Raw genomic sequence first — 22,425 nt, forward strand, 5'->3', positions numbered from 1 at the left:
TGCAGTTTTAACATGTAAATATATTAATAAAATTACAATATGTATTGATTCTGGAAACTTTGTTGTGAAACAACCATTTAAATTACCATAGTTATAATTCTTCATGTACTGTACATTATTTTATTTTTGACACTTGACACCTAGATTCGGACTTCAGGGTTATAGTCAAAATATTCTCTGTGATTTTAATTCAAAATTATGATTAGAGAAAATTGGTATTTGACCCTCACTGGTTACTACATTAGTACAAATCAAAAACTTTCATATAATTAAATTTATCGAAAATGAGAAATTGTTATGATTTGCCATTGCTTGAAATTTATTAACAGCTTTGTATCCACGACAAATGGAAAAGGTGACAGACGTAAACGGAAGCAAAATAAGTAATAGGCTTACAGGATAGCGCCTTTTGATTTATGGTATTATTACAGTGCACAAACAAATTAGTATTGAAGTGTTTGGTCAAAGTCATTTCAAAGTCTGGCACGTTCGTTAGCTATTTCACCTGAATATCAGACGTCGATGTAGTTTTAACAGAAATTATAAATGTGACAATATGGAATGTAACCCGCTATAAACCAGGAAAGCCTAGTCAAGGGCGTATCTGTGCTAGCGAGGCGGGATGATAAGCGCGACTCTCGCTGGTGCTTCTAGCGCAGTGTCTCCTTTGGACTGGCGCGCAGTCTTCTCGTCGTGCACTGAGCGGCGACCGTAACATCACACGGCGGAGAAATGAAGATAAAGGTGTAATGCAAGTCCCTTAAGTTCTTTCAAGAATATTTTATCAGGGTGTTTCATGTCTAAAAGTTACTCTGAAAACACACATTAACCATTTCCACTCTTCTGAAAATACAGTTTAAAAACAAAGAACGGAAACAGAACTACATGTACCCCCTTGGCACATTCTTAAATGCTTTTCATAAACAGACACCATTAGGATGTCTTGAGCAGTTTTCACATCGCGTGGTTTCTTCTGTAGCTCTGCACACCATGTGTGTGCCCGGGTAGGCCGGGGGCCTCAAATAAAAACTGACAGTACCTGTAAACTCGGAGCGAACTGAAAACTACAGCCGTTAATGCGATATTTTGGCCAAAGACTACGGCCGGAATCCACAAGGAAAAAAAAATTTTACTTAGCGGCTCAATTGTTTGCCAATTTACAGCAAGTGTCAAACCGTACAATACCTGATTATTACAGGCCTTTTACGGAACTGGGTATGCAGTTTTGCCAAAACAAGCAAAGTGGAAAATTTTAACTAAATACTTGGCTATAGAAGCTTCAAAACTCGCCAATATATTTAGCCAGCAAGTTTCAGTATGTTTAATAGTAATGATGTCAGCAAGTGCTCTGTTAAAACGTTCTCTGAATGATTATTTCAATGGGGAAGACTGATATAAAATAATATCATTTACATAACCCACTGCTGGTTTACACTGGTTATAAAAAAAAACCTCACAAAATGTTACCAAAGATGAATAAAAAAACACACTTGAGATCAAGCTAATATTTGACTGGTGCTCCCCACCCCTCCACTCTTTTTGACAAGAAATGCCGACAGGAATATGCATGTCTTTTAATCTCGGGTTGGGCGTCACTTCGGCTGAGGATTCGACACCGCTTAAAACTGGTGAACTATGAAAGCTACAGAGTTGAAGGTAAATGTTTCTTAGTAGAGCAGATTTCTTTGCTCATGGTGGTTACGTATGGCTGACCCGGTTAGCGTTTGCGGTGATGACGTATTGAGCATTGGTGGGTAGTGTCGAATTAAAGTCACTGAGGGCTATAACTCCAAAAGTAATATTTGCGTGATTAAAACTTTAAGTTGCTCGTGAGTGAACACAGTGGTGCTAATTGAGTGGAATAACTGTTAAGTTACTAACTTTGGTTTTGTAACCATTAATCGCAAAATGCCCAAGCTGAAACAGATTATGTTGGAAAAAAGAAAACTAGCGAAATCGCCAGAGCAGAAGCAATTAAAAATGCAGAGAAGTGTCATAGGTGTTGAATGAGGCAAAAACGAACCAAGAGAAATGAGTCAGTGGCGCTTGAGCGAGCCTCAGCCATCTGCCTCGCGAGAAGCGACGGGGAATGCAGGGAATTGTTTGGTAATGGACATGGATGTGCTCTCTGATGATTCTGATGTTAATATGGAGTCAGTTGTGAACGATTGGCCAAATTTGTCATGGTTTGGTGTCACAATTTTTTTTTAATTTTTCTGGCCTGGCTGCCCGACCATCAAATAAGATGTTCATCAAATTCTCGTCAAAAAACAAAGCAAGGTCAATTTTGTTAAATTATTTTATTTATTTCATACACAAGTCTCATTCAGTGGGGTGGAAATTCATGAAACAAGCTCCTGATGGCTATAGTTGAGAAAATACAGCCTACCCAGAAATTTTGTTAAAATCATGTGGTTTTTATTTAATTTGTTAGATAATCTTTTGATCAGAAATGTTATAAAAAAAATTTGTTCAACCAAGTGTGAAAATTTGTAAAAAATAATAATTTAAATGCAAAGTTAGCCCTACACTTTCAAATATGTATGATGGAAATAAAAAGTCAAGTTCTTCAATGTTAATTTTTAGATTATCAAGAGATCCGATATCATTTCACTATAAATGAACACTGTTAAATAATTGTTTTAACAAACTTTAATATGTTTGGAACATCTATAGGAATATACATATAAATTTTTTAAATGTTGATTGTTAGATCGCTATATCAGATGTGATCAGAAATAAGTCTTTAGTCTTGTTAGATCAATTACAGATATAACAGAAAAATTTTTAACGAAGGTGCAAATTTAGCCCACCCTCATTATGAGATCATTGTTAGGTCAGATATATCTTTCACGAAAGTGCAAAATTAGACCTCTCCCCCATATTTTTTTTTTTTCAAATTTAGGCCTTTAGATTATTGTTAGTCATGTTTGATCAGTATTAAGTATTGTTTGATCAATAACATAGAAAGGTGTTGGGTGGTTTGGGAGGACTTCAAAAATTTATTCGTGGCATCTGAAATGGCAAACATACTGCCTATAAACTGCATTGAGATCTAAAAAAAAAATGTAGGCTTTCCCTCAAGCTTTGAAACCACTAGCAGCCTTATCTACTGATGCTGCTTTGTCCCATGCTACGTATGCCCAATGATTAGGGACACCTGTATTTCGCGAATACATTTCATGTCAAGGTATTTCACAAAAGACTGTAGCTTTTTCTAAGAGTCATGGCAAATTGTGAGGGTGCAGCAGTACGGTGACCACATTCTCATTGGCCCCGTCAAGAGCGGGACAACACCTCTCACCGACTTCAGCCAAAAACCACAGGAGAAAAGCTACAGTTTTTTGTAAAATACCTTGACACAAAATGTATTCGCGAAATACAGGTGTCCCTACCAATGATATCTGGATTTAGCGAATCCGTCTTTAACTTTTTTTTTGTTTCATTACAACCTGTGTTGCTTACTTCTGATAGGTTTTTTTTTTTTACGTGTAACATCTTGGCTCTCTGTATACGCATCTGGCCAGAGAATTTTCGTGAATGGAACGTATGTTGCATGGAACAGGAAATGTGCAACAACCACGGTACTGCCATCTGTGGCAGATGGCATGAAGCAAAGTTCACAAAGGGCAACTTTATAGTATCAACTGTTCAGTGAGTTTTAACAAGATAGACAGTATTTTAATAATATTCCTTGGTGAAAATTAGGTGCAAAGCCAGGGTTTAGTATTTTTCAAGTCTTTTCCGCTTTTATTGGAGCCATTTCATTATATAGTTTAAAATTTCGCTCTGCAAATGGAATGATTTCATAGTCAACGTAGCTGCTCCGGCAGCGAATTCTAGCGGCCGGTGCGGAAACTAAGTGTGATTCGCGTCTGTAAATGTACTTGAAAACACAATTGGCATCAATTTATCACACACTGCATTATTGTCAAGAATTCTGTGTTAAATACTGGATCAGAGTTTGGTATCATAAGCATTTCCATTTGCAACATGTAAACCCATGAATTTGCTAGTTACCGAGGTTTGTTTGTCTGTTTAAACATTTTGCGATATGTTTTTAGAGCCTTCCGATACAACAAAAATTTTGGTGATGTGGATTTCAGACAGTTCTCGTTAGTTGAGTGTAAAAGGAACTCTCTAAGGGTTAATTAAATAAACTGTGACCAATACACGCAAAATAAAGTGGTATGAAAGTATGTTTTTTTTTAATACCATATATATGTACAAAGTCTAAGTAAAATACAATGAACACACATGATACAGATATAACTATGTACACGCAACACCTCACTCTTCTTACTTTTGAATCTGGAATTTGCAGACTTACGGTGGAAGAAAAAAAAAGTGGTCAAAAGGATTAAGTTCGAAGTGCCAAGTTCTGCAGGAGCATTGGCTGAACACTGGTTGGTATGAATTCAACTGGCAAATAAAATAAAAACAGATAAAACAAATACAATAATAATACAAATAAACAACTTAGCTGATATTCCCGACAATAACGCTCTCTCTACACTACTCTGTAAATAAATGCAAAAAAAATGTTGACGTTACTTCACCAACTTGCACAAACCCATATTGATAATTGGGTCAGTACACTTGCAATTAAGTAATATGTGTGAAGCACTGTAACACTGTTATCACTACATAAAATAAAACATAATTTACAGTAATGAATTTTTTTTTCCTTTAACACACAAAACAAACTCAACAGTACAACAATTTTATTAACTAACAAATTCAATATACATCATTACACCATTACATTATATGTTCTAATATAAAAATGTAAAAACCAAATTTGAATAAAAAAAAACTTGCTTTATTGACCTTGAATACCAACATTGAATTGTCAGTAGGTATGGGTGTGAACTGTACATTGGGATCACTCGACAATGCTTTAACTCATTAATTTTTACATTACTTAAACATAGAAAAGGTCTAAATTATTGGCTGATCACACCCATTCCTGCATATATGCCAGGATTCAAGGTTTTTACATGTTCCATGGATCGTTACCAAGTTCTCACTAAAAAACCACATTAGTATTTTTTTTTAATTCACCTTTGGAAGAAGAAATTATTTTTTTTTGTAAATAAATAATAAAAAAGGAATGCTGATACTAAATTTAAAATTATACTCTTCAAAAGATTTTATTTTCTGACAGTGAGTTGAAAGTCTTCCAGCCAGCAAAGTTGTGTGTTTAATCGTAAAACATATAGTGAAATCTTTCAAGTTTCTCATACTCTGGCTGTGAGATAACAAGACAGGAGGGATTACCCCAGCATTACATGACCAATATTGTTAATTTGGCCAGATAAAACCCTCAAAATGTTTAGGGGTGTGCCGCAGTTAAAGAAGTCCCACGTGTGCACAGGTTGCATCTGTCAGGCCTCGACAAACGTGATGTTTGAAGCGAAACTTCTTCACAACTGGTAGGGTATGTCGAGGTAATGACATCAGAGCACGTAACAAAAAAAGGTAAGACTGGACTTTACTACAGTGATAATACCTGGCTGGGAAAGTTAACATTACGAACACAGAGATCTCCGATTAGGCTTGTCACTGAACAAAGGAAACTAAAAATATGCAACTTCCTTATCGACCGAAAATCAGGTGAAGTTGGGGTAGCATTCAAGATAATCATGATTCCAACTTGGATGTTTCTTAATGGAACAGGCTTTCAAAGATAACTGAATCGTATGTAAAGTTACGAACTACTTTATGTTTCGTAGGGCATGATAAAACAATTATGATTAACCTCACCCGAGAATTTAGCTGGACTCAACAACGATCCGTCTCATCCATCCATCCGTCAATCACGTGACATACAGCCTATCAGATGGCCTGAAAAAATTCCATCCGTAAAAACACTGCCAAGCGTTAACTTTCGACACAGACAAAATTATAACCTCAAAAATGCTGAAGGGCATTGTCTTTATTTACAAATTTTTTAAAGTTATTTTTGTTTAGTTTGTGTTTTTAAGCTGCTTCAGTATTATGTTTTTAAGTTTTAACTTTGTGTAAACTTTTCAAGTTTTATATTTGAAACAATAATTGTCTGAGACACACAAGAAATTAATGGAGCACAGTAACTCACAGGTAATTAAATAACTATTTTAGAATTTGTTTTATCATTTATAAGTGCTGCTTGGCATACATGATCAACAAGCAGGTAAAAATTTACAAGATAAATTTGCTCAAAAATATAAGACTAAATATTTGTTGGCAGCATCCAAGTAAAAAAAAAATATAACGGACATGCGGATCATTGTGAACCGCTCGGATTGTTGTCGGACGGATGCGACGGATCATTGAGAGTCCAGCTTAATGCTATAAACGTATGAGTCGGACAACTGCAAGATTCTTTGCATGTTTTTCATCCTCATATTGTTACAACGATATTTTCCAAGCCAATGTTGTATCATTAATGATTTGCTGGAATGCTTAATGTTTAAATAACCTTAAATTATGGTACGCATGGAAACTGGAGTCCTTTCACCATCTTTCATTTTGCTTTATTCAGATTTCGTAGCTGTTTACGTTACCACAGCACTGCAGAAGTTGCTCACCAAAATAATTATCAGGTAAAAATTTTCAATAAACCTTCAAATACATATCAAAACTATAATTACATTCATTTTTTTATTATTAATCTTAATATCTAAGAAATAGTACACTCAAAATATAATCATTAACCCTAAATCATGAATAAAATACACCAATACAATACGCTAAAACAGCTGAAGATGGTAAATCAACGTTTTAAAATTACAGTAGCGAGACACTTGAAACAAATACTCACACTTCTCAAAATAATTTTAATTCAAATAGCAAATATAAAATGTTGAAAACAAAACTAAAAAAAAAAAAAAAAGGAATGTGCAGGACTAATAAAAAAAACATATATCCTTAAACTCAATTGTTTGTAAGCATAAGATCATAACACAATTAAAATTTTCTGCTTATTTAAACATGAATGAACATTTTTATATGTGAATCCAGTTTTTAGAGTAGTTTTCCACACAATCACAAACAATTTTTTTTTTAAAATATTTTTCAGGGGAAAGTGTAGGAACCAATAGAAAACATATTATAGATTTTTTGGACTGAAAATTTGACTTCATTAAGGCATCGACAACACATTAAAGAATTTCAAATACCACAACATAGCGAGTATTAACAGTATTATTACACCTAAATGAATTTAATTAAAAATGCTCATGATTCCACAAGAACATCTATTTTCAACAGCCAATCACTATTAACTTCAGGAATCCTGCAGAATTGTACATAATACATTAACAAAGCCAAACTATTTAAAAATAAACAATAGTAAAACTGTTATAATGTAAAAAAAATTGCTTGAACCAATATGTCTTTCAGCTCTAAACATTAAACATTATTATACAATGAATAAAATTAAGGTTGAAATTTATACTAATGTCTGGGCCCAATCCATTTGCAGTGGATTCTTCTTGAGATACTGTCCCGTTTCATAAACTCCGCTAGTTCAGGGTCCTGCCTAGTCCCGGTTGTGTCTGTGTTAATGAGTAGAGACCGGAAAAATTTGCGGATTCATTTCGTGATATGCTGAAATTCAAACATGTGTACAATTCTGCTGGTTCTGCTATTGGCTCGCAGTTTAACTGGAGCTCTCTGGGCCAATGAGAGACTATCGACCAAAGAAGCGTCGAATCACAAGCTACCCAGTGGAGACGCCTCACAATTTAGTACCCAATGAACACGCGTGTTTACTTGAGAAATGCAGAGAATAATGGAGGCTCTCCTAGAGGTCATTGAATCTGCGAATTTTTCCGGTCCCTATTAATGAGGCAGGCTGATAAGTGCGACCCTCGCTGTTGCTTCTAGCGCGTTATCTCCTCTAAACGCTACGCTCTGACGTGCATAGGGCAACTATGAAATCTGAGCGGTGACCATAACATTATATGGCGGAGAAATGAAGATGAAGTTGTAATGCAAGTCTTAAGTGCTTTAAAGAATCTGTACCGGTTGTTTTATGCCTAAATATTCCTCTGATAACATGCCTTTTAGCCATTTTAACTCTTCTAAAAACATAGTTTAAAAAATTAATCCGTAAACCAAAACTACTTTTCAACCCTCGAGAACTCTTGAATGCTTTTCCGTAAACAGACCCCCACTCAACCTTGGGGAATTTTAAAATTGCGTAGTTTTTTTCCTGCAGCTCTGCACGTGTGTGCCCGAACTGAACAAATCTTTGTCAGACTTCACTCAGTGTCTGGTTTATCAACACTTTTGCTCACGCTCAAGCCATTATCACAGTGTTCCGCGCGCCAAGCAGCAGTTTATTCGAGAAGTTGCTCTCACCTGTCAGACACGCAACGTCCAGACCTAGCTGTGTCTCTCTGAACCAACACGCCTGGTATTCACACCTAGTGACTAAACATGGCGATCTTTCTACTAGGCGGGAAAATAAATTCCCATTCAAAAGGCAGAAATTTTTTTTTTTTGCTATTATTTATTGTGTACTCGAAATATAGAGCATGTTTACGAATAAAAGAATTATACATAAGATGACAAAAAATATCAAAATAGTCCATGCAATATTTAAAGATTTAGTTAGCCTGCAAAGTGATTACAGTTACTTACACCATAAAGCATTGAAATTTAACAAAAAAAAAATTAAATCAATCAGCAATTGGAAAAAATCTTAACTCAAAACACAAAAATGTTGTTTTTTACTTTGATGAATTCATCAAGTGTTTTTTTTCCACCAAAATGTGTGACCTAAATGGATTGGAAAAAAAATTTATTATGTGGTTTGAATTTCCATCCCGTATTAGCAAAATGTTCTTGCATTAACGACGTTGGCACATTTTTTCAAATATGTACTCACAAATTTGTGGTTTTTTTTGTTTTTCATTTTTCTCAGTAGTTATGTTTTAGACATGCTTATTACTAATGATTTTATTGTATTTACGCATCATGTGACAGTCAAATAGGAATATTTTGAGGAAATAAGTACTAAAAAATATTTTAGTTTCATGGTGGATACTACACTATTTTTATGAATAATGACAATGCATGAGAATTAAAAACACTAATAAAAAAATCTTCAATTTACAGACAAAATGGACCTTAAATCAAAATCTTTGATCATACACACCACCAATCAACCCAACTTGATTGTGAGGGAAACCTAGTAGAGTCGAGTCCTTCTCTTCTGGACTAGATAAGACTGGACTTTGTCCGGATCACCAAAAGTCTCAACTGAATTAAATTTACCTTAAAATGAACATAATAAGTTTTGGATAGGTAAATTTTTTTTTTTCTTTTCATCAATAAAACTTTCCACAGCTCAATTTCAGTATACGTACGTAGACCTTGGATTTTATCCTAGGAACTGATGTAGGATTAACAAAACATATCTTTCTCATTGAAATCCAAAATTTATTAATTGTACAAAGTGTGATCAAAAAATACAATGAATTTATTTTTATATGGCAGCAACTGCTGTCTCTGCACCTATTTGAAGTGATTCCGTTGAAACAGCCATTAATAAGTTTGAACAAGTAGTGACTAGTCAGTCGAAGCCGAATGAGTGAGGTCGTGTTTACCATGTCTGCCGTGAGTCATGGATAGAGACCCCAGAAATTTCAAATATTAGTCTGGCCTCTGGGTAGAATTTCCACTGACTGATTTCTTGGAGAGAACATTTGTATCCTTGTTCACTGACACTACCTGATAAGTTACTTGGGAAGCCTTCTTTTCACAGACGAGAGAGCCAAAGCCCGAAGTTCATGCTTTTTTTTCCGTATCTTTAATGTAGCTATCCTAACCAAATCAACCGTCCACAATGTTTTAAAGTAATTATCATGTAGCTAACGTAACCTAATTGACCATTAGTATCCTTTTATCAACACCACCATATTTATTTACAATGAACAAAAAAAAAACATTGGGCGTTTGGCTCTCTCGTCTGTGAAAAGAAGGCTTCCCTAAGTTACTTCTTTTCTAGCTGGATATTGTTGGCTCACGGTCGTAGAGGGGCGTGTTCAAATAAATTTGGACCAATCATGAACACAGTGCGAGAGTGTGAAGGTTTGCATTTTAACTTGCGACTAAGTGAATCCGCAAAAATTTCCGTATCTCTGATTATGGATTTCAAACAACGTGTTAACATTAAGATTTGTAATGGGATATGAAGACCAGAAAAATATTGTGCTAGAAGGAAAACGTTTTGTCACCATCCCCCACACTGAGAGGGGCCCCGACAGAGCAGCTGAAGACCCTTTCGGAAAACCTTCCAGAAATGTTTCCAATCATGGAATCAACATTGGGATAGGTGCGGCGCGTCGCTAGCCAAGGAGAGTATTTACCAATAGTTCAGTTCCAATTTGATGCAAGCTTATTACTTTGTTTGTAACTAAAATTGACCGTATTTTTTTGATCAAACTTCGTACAGTTTTTCTTTCTTTCCCGATTCCATCCGGATTGACCTGATGTCCGGACAGGCGGGTTCTGGATCAGTGGGGTCACTACTGTGTATAATAGATTGAACAAAGTTGAATTCGTGATTCCGACAATCTTTTTTTATTATTATTATTGCAAATACTGTAGATCCTATGCTTACAAATATTTAATTTTTTTTTTTCTTTTCTTTACCACAGTGTATCCGTTTCAAAATTTGGGGTGACAGAATGCCGCGTACTCTTGGGAAAAATCGAATGTGGCCGGCCGCGCTGGAAGGAGACTTCTTGGTTTCTTGTCGAACCGGGGTTGGTGCTGGCTCGATGCTTCGCTCTGGCGCGGAATTGCGGGCGCAGGGAGGGTCCCGTCGGCGGACACGACACGCAAACACACACACACAGTCACATGAAGAACTCTTCCGTGGACTCCGAGAGGGAGAGTCACGTCCGCGTGGCCGCGGGCTCGTTCAGCACGGATATCTCTATCTGCGGCGAGTAGTCAAGGACAACATGCGGAGGCGCTACGCCAAAGCATTAACCGAACCTGACGTTACTATTTGTTATTCAATTTAACATTTCAAAACAATTTTTTTCTGAAGTGAAACTTCTAATGCGACTTCCAACAAGGTTGCGTTAAACGTTTAACGCTACCGTGGAGAAAGCACTGTTGCGTTAAAACGTTCAACGCTCCCGGGGAGGGGGGAATAGAAAGAGACAGAGCGAGAGTGAATGTGCGGCACTCGAACGCATGCGCGTAGTATACCTGTTACAGGCCGGCGCGAGCGTTAGCAACGAGTAGCGCCCAATATTCCAACGCAAGAGGGAGAGAGAAAGAAAGATACACAAAGGTAGAAAGTAGGAGAGAGAAAGAGAGTGAGTCGGTAGATCCCAAGCACATGCGCGTGGTATTCTTGCTATGCAGCGAAGTAAACAGTGAAGTTTCACTTCTTCCGCGCAGAGGGACTGCACGCATTATTTTTTTTTTTTTATTATTTGTCACCAATAGACAAATAAATTGGGACTCATTTACAATAAAATTAAATTAAAACAGTGCAACATGTATGTATATATGCCACATAGCAGGAAGCTTAAGGATGTACGTCCTGTTCCAAGTTATTATTTTATTTTTACGTTCCACACGGTCAAATCTGCGGGCTTTTTGTTTGGCTGAACATTCACAAAATGAAAGGGAAAAAAAATTCTAATGCATACTTTTTTTTGCATGATTTGCTGGCAAAGTTGCATTTTTAACATTTTTGTGCAGTATGGATAAGGAGAATGAGTTGGAATATAAAACTGAAATTTGTTTAGGTTTAAAGTCAAATTTACTGGCTGCAATGTGATATGATTTAATTTCTTGCAGGAAAATTTTTTTTATTTTTATTTTACCTGGCCTTTCAAAATCAAAGAGGATTTTTATGATTTTAAAAGACTACGTAAAATTAATCAAAGTTTTCTGAAATAATTTTAAACCATACCACGCAGTATCTACCAGCATTGCCTTTAAATCCAAAAAATTTCAGTTATTTATTCAATTTGGTTCTCTTTATCCAAACTGCACAAAAATGTGATAAATTCAACTTTGCCAGTTTAACCATTTTAAACGTATAAACAAAACATTGACCTGTAACTGAACATACACCCATAAGCACCACCAGAAAGAAATGTGTCACAGCTGTTAAAGTAGTCTGCCAACCCATGCCCCCACAGCCACGAAAGTACGCATTTCGTCTGGAAACCCCGTCTACAGCGGCAACTGACGGTACCGCACGGCACGGCTGCAAAGGATACGACTCTCAGGCCTCGTTCCGTGGGGTCGGTGATGAGCAGTCCTCTGGGCGCGTAGACTCTCTCGTTCTGCTCCACCACGAACCTGGCCACCTTGCGCAGACACTGAAAAAAAAAATTTGTTTTGTTTCATAAAGTAAGAACAATACTTAATGATCTGGGCTGTTTGGATGTACAGTGAAACCCGGTCATAATGTTCCCGCTTATAATGCCATATTTTTTAAGTCCTGACAATTTCCCCATATTTCCCGTTTATAATATTTCACGAATTATGCTGTTCCCGCTTATAATGTTTGCTTTCTGAATCCAGTATGTAGCGCAAACGGTTTTATAAATGTAACTATTCTAACCATTATTCAACCAATTAAATTAAACAATATCAACACATAATAATTACGTTTATGTTTACAGTTATACCATAGAATCATAGATATAGATTGTTCAAATAGGTTTTTGTGTGAAAACAAAATGGAAGTGCGCCAGAGCACTGGCTAATTAACTAACCCTGTGCTCTGTAGTATTCGATACAATATCGAATACAGTACCCTACACTCAAGTTTGCAGTGTCGTGTCTATTGGCATCTTCACCTAAGGAAACAATAACAAATAGTAAATATTTCCTTTGCTTATTAATCCTGTTTTATGACGCATGTTCTTAGGTAGTTTTACAATATTCAGTAATAAATTTCATACTAAGTGTTATAAACTAAAATTCAATTGTTTCACAAATATGATGTAGGTTTTTTTTTTGTGAATGTACGGAGTTTAACAAGTAGGTTAAAAATATAGGAATTCATATTGGGATATATTCCTTTTAACGTGAAATTAATTTACTTAGCTTAATGAGTCCATCAGTAAACATTTAAAATACTATCAATTCTAAATTAGTGTTTCCTGCTTATAATGTTTTTTTTTTTCTTTTTCCCCCTTGAAAAACATTATAACAGGGTTCTACTGTGCATAGTCAGGATGGCAAAACACCTTTTTTTTTTGCAATGGAGACTCAAGTCACGTGTTTGCGCCTTTCTCTCTTGCACGCGGATTTCCCTGGAGGCAAGGGCCATCATCCCGGAGAGGGAGGGAGGGGGGGGGGTGGCCGCCTGGAATTAAGAAACCCCTCACTGAGGGGGCCCACTTGGCCTCGCAAAATCGTGAAATGTGGAACGGCGTTGACAAAACGTAAACATCATAAACTGTGTTTCACTGAAAGCTTTCCGTATATTTTACCGTTTTCTTTCTGCTTATCGCGTGCATGCAGGCCAACGTATGGGCAGCATACAACATACAAGCACCCGTTCAGCGATGACTTGCATCAGTTCCCACGTGCAAAACTATTGGGCCGCGCGGGGCCTACTGCGAGTCCTACAGATCTGGGCCCCCGGCCTCAAGGTATCAAAGAAACAATACAAAATGTCTGCATACAGCAGTTGAGCCATTTTCAGTTCATACGTTTTCTAAGAATTTTGAATAAGATTTTCTTACAAATTGTTCGTATCACAGGGTAGTTATAAACTAGCTGCAGTACCCGGCATTGCTCTGACTGAGCACAGGGTGAAAGGGGAATTTCTTCGAAATCAGATGTAGACAGTGATTGTCTTCTTAATTTGAATGTCAAGTGAGCAAACTAATTAATATGACTGGCAGAACCCGGCAGACATTGTTCTGACAGTGTATTTTTCATCAATGTTTTCTTATGACGTTATCACTTAAAATTATCGTCCGTAAACCGACTTTACAGACAACCCCTATTTTGGCCTCTAATTATTAGCGAACCAAAGACGGGAGACTCCCGGGACAGTCCCTCAGGACACGGGCGGAACCTAAGTGTAACGTGCGGGGACGTCAACGGCCGGCGCGCGCGGGTACCTTCTCGTAGTGCGTCTCCGTGCAGAGGTAGACGAGGTACGCGGTGAGGCACGCCAGGCAGCCCTCGCAGTACGTGCTGAACCCGGCCTTCTCCGCCTCGGAGTAGATGGCGTTTAGCTGGTTCACCGTGTACTCGAAGGCCTGCCGCTCGATCTGGCGGACAGAGGGACGCGGCGCGGGGGGTTGAACCTCCACCACGTTTCCATTCGGACGGTCCCCGGGTAGAAGGTAACAAGTCAAGAATTCACTTTTTGCAGGAGAAACAAAAAAAAACTCTTAGATAAAAATTGAATTTAAATACTTAAATTAATTTTTCATGCATTATTCTTTTATTCACCAACATATTTACCAACATAGTTGCCAATGATTAAAAATGCATTACATGTTCTAAGTATACTTAAGAGTTTAGTGACTTGTTCTCTAAAAAATCACCAAAATGTGACTTGTTACCTTTTTACCCGGAGACCGTCCATTTATTTTAGCATTTTCACGCCTCTCTTTTTCTACTCCCTGACGAATCTGCCTCTTCAGGGTCGGTCTGCCAAGTGACTTCGCCCGAAAAACAACGAGCGTGGTTTCTCCGGCAATTCTCCGTGTGTTGTGTATTTAGTGCACTCGTAACACGAAAAAAATTACCGATCCTCACGAACGACGTGCGGCTGTGAAGGTTTCGGTTGAGTTCTTGCATCAGAGTAAAAATACAAAACAAATTGCAAGTTTCAGCAATTTTACCGTGTCACAAGTTCACTTTAAGATACTCGCACGCAGAGCTGCCGGAAAAAACCGCACTCGTCATTTTCGGGGTGAGGTCCTCAGCTCCCTGGCGACGAAAACTGGTGCTAACAGTACATCATGTGCAACATTACGATTTCGGTTATTTCCCCCCGCCCCCTTTTTTTTATATATATATCTTTGAATTATATGTGTAGACACATATATGTGTGTATATAAATACATAAACATACATACATACATATATATATCGCGGGTGCGCGGGAATAAGGGGATAAGTTAAATATTGGCAAGAATTGTTTTTTTATGGTATGGAATAAAGGAGAAAAAGCTCTACAAATTGGTCCAAAAACGGGTTAAGTCCAGCACCCTTGTGTGTTGTCCTGTGGCACTGAACTTTTGGAATGATCAATTACCGATCTTGCATACTTGGAAGAACTTCGAATGTTTGATATCTCAATTTAAGTAATTTTGACATATGTCCCCTTTTTCCCACGCACCCGCGATATATCCCCCAAATTCTAAGAAATCCTAAAGATATATATTATTCCCACCAACAAAAGCAAAGGGGGGAAATAATTTGAAAGCAAGCGGCAAGCAAGGAGGTGGCTATTCCCTCCTGATGTGCGGCGACGAGGACCGCCGAGGGAGGGAAGGGGGAAGGGCAGTGCTCACCCGGTCCTCCAGCTCGGGCGGGAAGCGCGTCTGGAACCTGACGAGCGTGCCCTCGCTGTAGTCGCGCTGCACGAACACCTTGAGGCACTGGCCGCCCCCGCCCGCCGCCCGGCCGGAGGACATGTCCTCCAGCGGCGTGCTGCTGCTCGTGTGGTTCTGCGCACACACACGCACGCGCACTCGTACAGGCGAACCAGGCGACCGCCCCAGGGCAGCCAAGTGGCCGATGGGGGCGGCGCAGCACGACACACAATAGCTGTTACAACATGCTTGACGATTATCGAAACTAGACGAAAATGGATCTTTGTAACAGTTTGGAATGTTCATATTGATATAAGTAATTATTTAAAGTCCACGGTGACCTGTTTATGATTTGTAATAAGTAAAAAAGTAAAAACCCTGATTACATTTGATTGTTGACAAAATCTTAGGCTTACGTGCCATGTATTTTGAGGAATGGAAATTTTTTTTTTGGGGTGTCCGGCTCCGGCCGGGGGGGGAGAGGGGGGGGGGAATTAAGGTTTTTCGCCTGGGGCGCCCAATTTACCTTGCACCGGCACTGGACACACGCACGCCCCTCGCCCGTACAGTCCCCCCGCCACGGCTGTACCTTACAGCATCTCGCCGCCGCGGTCACGAGTGTGCGGCACGCGGCAAGTACGGTCGTGCGCATGCCGAAGCGCGCGAGCACAAGTGTTCAATTACGTGAGGTACACTTGGAGCAACAGCTAACGGGAGAAAAGCAAGCTGGCATTTTGGCAGTAGTTTGGGGGTTTGGAAAAAAAAAATACATATATATATATATACACACACACACATACATACACACATACACACATCCTACATATACAGGGGCGCAACAACTAAATTTCCAAAGAGGGTGCAATATACCTTTTTATAAGGAATCGTCTATCCCCCCCTGCTGAAGCGGGGGGTCCGGGAAAATTTGTATTTCAAGGTGGAAAATTATGCTATTTAAGCAGTTTTATTATCTAAAATTGATTACACAGCACTTTCTTTGCCCCCGTTTGCCCCCACTTCAAGGTTTCAGAGGAGGGGCAAAATACCCTTGCCCCCCCCCCCCTGTTGTTGCACCACTGTACATATACACACAGACACACAAATTGTGTTGGTAAGTAATTGCCAGTTTATCTTACATGAACCTACTTTGTCAAGACTTGTGTGGTTAAGTGTAAGACAAACCCTGAACTTGCCCAAGTAAAGAAAGTTGAATTTAAAAAAATTGTACGTTTATCCACAATCATCCACGACTGCTTAACATAGGTATAAGTATATATATAAATGATTTTGCCACACACAGAACAGTAACAAATTACAGAGCGGTTGTATTTTTGGTTCAGAATTTATGTAGCTGATAGCAAGAGTGAATTAAATATGGCTTAGCATCTCGTTGATGACGAGGTCAACTGTGATGATGACGAAGGGCAAAGAGATGAGTGTAGCATGGACTACCTTAAAAAGGTTTGCGGACGGTTGGTTATGTTTAGTATAGCTAAATTAAAAATACTATAAATTATTTTTATAGGAATTCCCAATTTGAGACCTAACCAACCATTCACACAATTTCACAGTAATTTTGAATGTAGCTAACCTAACATAATCAACCATCCACTCTCTTTAGAGTATTTTTTAATGTGACTCAAGGATTCTCTGATTTCTCAGTCACCAAAGTCCATGAAAAACGATAGGGACATATTTCATGCGCGTCTTTATTCTACCACATGTGATATTGGGTTTCTCGTCTGAGCTGCAAACTTCGGTGACCTTTGACAAACTTCTGAACTATTCGAGCCTCGGAATGAACTAGCGTGGACTGGTAGTTATGCTACGTGGTAATTCGTAAGCAACTACAGCAACCATAGCTATAGGACTAACCTAACCAACCATCCATAAAGATTTTAAAGTATTTTTAATGTAGCTATCATAATCGACCATTGTCACGATTTCACTAAAGTTCTCTGAAACATACACAGACCTTCATCGGAAAGCAAAAAATTGCGGTGCAAGCATTAATACACATGTATTGTAATGTAAGCTATAAACTATGATTTCACATTTTTCAGAGTAAATAGAGGAATTTCTTAAGTGATTGAAAAAAGTATTTCCGGAATTTAATTATTTCATTAATGGGGGAAAAAAGCTGCAACGCGAAAATATTACCCATGAGGTAAACGTAAAATATGTAAAAAAAATCAATACAAGGTAGAGTTTTTATATTGATCTGCAACTAAGTTTCAACAGTGTGATACTTGCATCCTATTAATAATTCATGTTAAAATATTGGAGGGCTCCATTTTTTATTTCTTTAAAGTTGAAAACCAAGAGCTACCTCCCTTTTGTAGCAAGGTCCTATATTGTAATTTGTGGAACAAAATAGCAGACTTTATAGTACCTTTCTGTGGTGTGTGGTTCATAGTGTGATATTGTGTATACTAGAAAATATATGATTGAGTAAGGACAAGGGTATGTCAGAAAATGGTAAAGAAAACACTTCGAAATGTTACAAGATAATCCTTTAAAACTTACCATAGGCATGGCCTTCTTTCCCTTTTTGAGACAAATTTTGATGCCGTCTGTAATCAGCTACAACTCAAAAATGGTCTGTGACCTCTAGACCGTATATTTTTTTTTTAACCTCAAATACGTTGCATTTGTCAGCGATGAAGTTTAAACTTATTAACCAATTTTAATGTCCACAGTATAAATTATAAACATAATATAATACTATTCCAATTATAAGCTTTCTGCTCGAACAAATTGACACTTGTTTTGATTGCTACGACAACTGTTGAAATCAAAACGTCTCTCATTTAGGCTAACCAACATGACAAAACCGTATATGTTTGACAGTGTTCTCACAACCTGTCCATTTTGAACTTGGTGCCCTTAAATTTATTTAGGTAGAGTAAGAAAATCATTTATCTCTACTTAGCGCACTTACAAATTATTTGTTAGATATTTTATGTAAACGCATAATAAATAATTTTCGAGAATATATTTTGTATTAGAGTGATAAGGTAGTAATAGGAGTTTGACAGAAAGAGGTTCCAATTAGTGTAAAGAAGAAGAAAAAAAGTAATGCCTTGAACTCGTATTCTGAGAAGCAAAAGTGGTCGTAATCAAAGTCTGTTCCCAAGAAAAATAGATATGTCTTATATCCACACCGATATTTTCTCCGCACTTATCGACTTCTGTGGTTTCAGGCAGCGTGACGGTGCTAAAGACAGTAACGGTGCGGTCGTCTTCGGGCAGCGAGAGGGTAGTACTCTGTCTTAAACGATTTTTTTTTCTTAACCTAAATTTAAAACTAAGTTGTTTGGGAGGGTTCTAGGTTAGGTGGAGACTCTAAGTGCATCACAGGCCGAATCCTTTATGATCTACTCATGCTGGGTTCAAGGCATGCATGAAGGATAACATGTATCATGTGCTAAGATGTGATTCGCAGGCCATGGCAGCAATTGTCGCCATGACTAACTTCCCTCGCTTCTTAACTTTAGGCTAAAAATTAGATAAGTTGGACCCAGGTAAAACCTTCATAGACACAGGGAAAACCCTGAGCACCTACGTGCGGGATGCAAAATTTCAAGCAATAATTACAAGCAGCTTGGTTACAGGAAACAGAGGGATGGTTCAGGAAGAAAAGTGGGACAGATTAGGAAGAGTCTATCATGTGGGGGTTGGGCGTTTTGATTTATGTCCGCATGGGGTTTGGAGAGTGCTGATTTTTCAGGAGCGACTTTGTATTGTTTCCCGCTAGGCTGCCAGTCAACCTATTGTCTTAAACGACTCTCTTAGGGAATATATATATACTCGCACGGAGCCAACGAACTTTTAAGGCGGGAACTAACCAGAACAATCTTTCATAGTCTGGCTTGGCACTCCTCTTCCCCCACGAGTGAGGACACGCTGTTTATGTCCTTTCATGTGTGATTACATGGAAGAAGTCTACATTTATTACACCTTAGATCAAAACTGCCGGCAACTTCACAAGCACTGATGTACGGCGGTTGTTCTGCCACCAAAGGCTAACTAAAGACAAGACAGGCGGTAAAGTAATAAAGTTACAGGTGACAGCTTACAGCTGTAAGAATCTAAGCGCTGATGTCTGCCAATGTAAAATGGAGTCAAGGTCAACCTGTGTCACCGAGCACTTATTAGTCAAACCCATATTGAGGGTATCTTTGTCTTCCACTAGATTATAGGCAACTCAGTGGAGTGCTCACTGCTGTGTGAGTTGCCACACAGCGAGGCACAGAGCCTTTGCAAAGTGCGGGAAATTTTGACTATAGGAGACCATCCTATTTTATGATATGCGTTTTACCAAAAGACTGTGAAGGAGGATTTCGGACGAGGCATCGATAGAATTTGGACACAAGTGAAACGGGAGAATGAATCACTACAGGAAACCAGAGCCAAAAAAATTCACTGCCTAATACAACAATGATTCTTCTCAATTTCCGAGGATCAAGTAAGAAAATATTTTAACGCGCGTACATAGTACACGCTTTTTTTTATATTATTGCTAGGTCACCTGTACGTTGGTGTATTTTCGTTGTATTCCCCCGATTATCTGATTTTTGTTTCATTGTTGGGCCTTTTTTTTCCTGTGTTGTCGAGAGTTGTTGATTGTCTGAATTTACTGTTATTTTCGCAACTGTCTTGCCGTTGTCAGCCACTCTGTTCGTCTGTGCTATGGTATTGTTCTAATTCCTTCCGCCGAATTCTTTGTGCTGTCTATGCATTAAACATTTGGCATCGGTTGATTTTGGCTTTGTTTTCTGTGTGTGTATTAATTTTCCATTGTCTGTTCTTCGGGTTTTCTCTGTGACAGACAGTGAAAACCTGCAATGCTGTATGTCTAAAGTAATGATTTAAATCAGCCATTTAGTTTGTTTACCTTCTTCCAGCACGAACAATATTTTTTTAGCGGAACGAAATGTTACATAGTGAAATAGTTGTAACAAAATTCAACACTTTATGGAAAAAAATCATTAGATTCTTATCTAGTTAATAGGAAAGTACCTACTCATGAAGTCTATGCTCTCCTCTTGTCATTTTTTTTTATTTTTACATTCTTAAACATTGCTGTGATACATTTCGGCTCAAGGGCATATCCAGCACAAAAAAAAAATAAGGGGGAGGGGGATTATTCTGGATACAACTTATTTCATGTTGTTGCTACATTTGCTTTCTTAGCTAATGCCTTTAATACTTCTCATTGATGCAGTGTCACTATTTTATAATTTTTTTTCAAAGTGTTTCAGTACCAACGACCAACATATTAATAAATTTTTCAGAATATTTTTAACATCTTTTTTTTTTCTGTTTTATTAATTTTTTCCACTTCGGGAGAGAATGAAAATCTCTCTTCCCCCCCCCCCCCCCCTTACCCACAAAATATTCCGATTACGACTTTGATTTAGCTAATAATAAATTATACGATACACTTTTTTTAATGTTGTTCAATCTGTTTAATATAAAATTGAAAAATAGTATGATTTATATTCCTAGAAATTATATATATATATATATATATATATATATATATATATATATATATAATATTCGTAATTTTAAAAAATAAATTACAGAGTTTGGATAACACTGACAAATTACAACATGGTTTTGGCTGCTTCAAAGATTATTTATGATTCAAGGGTAAAATGTTACTTGAATTAAATTTTTAATTTTTGTGTACATTTATTAATGTTGTAGTTCAAACTTTTCCTTCAACATTAAAATGTTTTTATTGTGTATAGTTTTCATTGAATCTCTCAAAAAGAATGTTTTCAGAGGATTGTATTATGTTTCGGCGCTATTTGGAAATTTCGATTACAGCTTACTGTATGAATATTCATCCGAAAGAACATGGCAGACATTTCTCACTTAAGAAAAATAATTGGTGCATTAATCGAATATAGATGAACGAACCTTATCCCAGTTGAGTAAATAATTGTGCGTGAACCTTTCAGCTATGTGTAACATCTAACCATGGTAACGAGCAAATTCACGTGTACTCATGTTACAAATAAACTTTTAATACGAAACTCGGACACAAAATTTAACGTAGAATTTTTTAAAGTAATCCCGAGTGTGATAAGTATAAAAAAAACTGTGTTTCAACAAAATTTATAGACGCGAATTGCTCGTAGTTTCCGCAATCCGCCGCTAGATTTCCCTGCCGGAGCAGCTACATCGACAATTGAATCATTCGATTTGCAGAACGAAATTTTAAACTAAATAATGAAACGGCTCCAATACAAGCGAAATGAATTTTCATACAATGCCGTCCATCTTGTAAGAATTCATTAAACGGTAAATACTTTAAAGATTCCCTTTGGGTTTTTGAATTTTGGTTCGCGCCATCCGCCACAGATGGCAGCACTGTGGTCACATATTTCCGTTAAATGCGACTACCATTCCCGCCACACGAAATTGCTCCTACGAACTGCCGCCTACCGAGAACTAAGATGTCAAACATGAAAAACGTCACTCTGCGAGGATTTAATCCTACTTATAATAATATAATCCCCACTAATAGTATAAATGCGGAAATGTGTTTGTTTGTCCTTCTTGTACTCAGCAACGGAGCAACGGGTCGACATGAGTTTCTGTAGATAGATAGTTTATGGGCCGGAGAGTGACATAGACTACTACATATAATTACGAAATTGGATCCCTGAGAGAGAGAATAGTGTAAATTAATCTTTAAAAAAAAATTGGTTGTCTGTAAAGTCGGTTAACGGACGATAGTTTAACGTGAAAACGTCATAACAAAACATTGATGAAATGATTTCATACTTTTATGAATAAAATTGAATATTTTTTATTGAATTATCACTATTTTCTATGGATACAAAGAAGGAGTGAAATTAAATCTACAATTAAATTG

At 37.6% G+C, this 22,425-nt stretch overlaps 1 protein-coding gene across 1 annotated transcript; it reads right to left on the reverse strand.

The window, feature by feature from the left end:
* Nucleotides 1–4,191: 4,191 nt before the first annotated feature.
* On the reverse strand, nucleotides 4,192–18,345 carry LOC134540859 (golgin subfamily A member 7). The gene is made up of 5 exons (XM_063383868.1): nucleotides 18,060–18,345; nucleotides 15,513–15,668; nucleotides 14,106–14,258; nucleotides 12,243–12,344; nucleotides 4,192–10,937 (listed from the first exon to the last, which is right to left on the reverse strand). The coding sequence occupies exons 1-5, from the start codon at nucleotides 18,066–18,068 to the stop codon at nucleotides 10,893–10,895; spliced, it is 465 nt and encodes a 154-aa protein (XP_063239938.1). The 5' UTR covers nucleotides 18,069–18,345; the 3' UTR covers nucleotides 4,192–10,892.
* Nucleotides 18,346–22,425: the final 4,080 nt, after the last annotated feature.

This window comes from Bacillus rossius, chromosome 17, assembly GCF_032445375.1.
Source record: "Bacillus rossius redtenbacheri isolate Brsri chromosome 17, Brsri_v3, whole genome shotgun sequence".
Taxonomy (NCBI): domain Eukaryota; kingdom Metazoa; phylum Arthropoda; class Insecta; order Phasmatodea; family Bacillidae; genus Bacillus; species Bacillus rossius.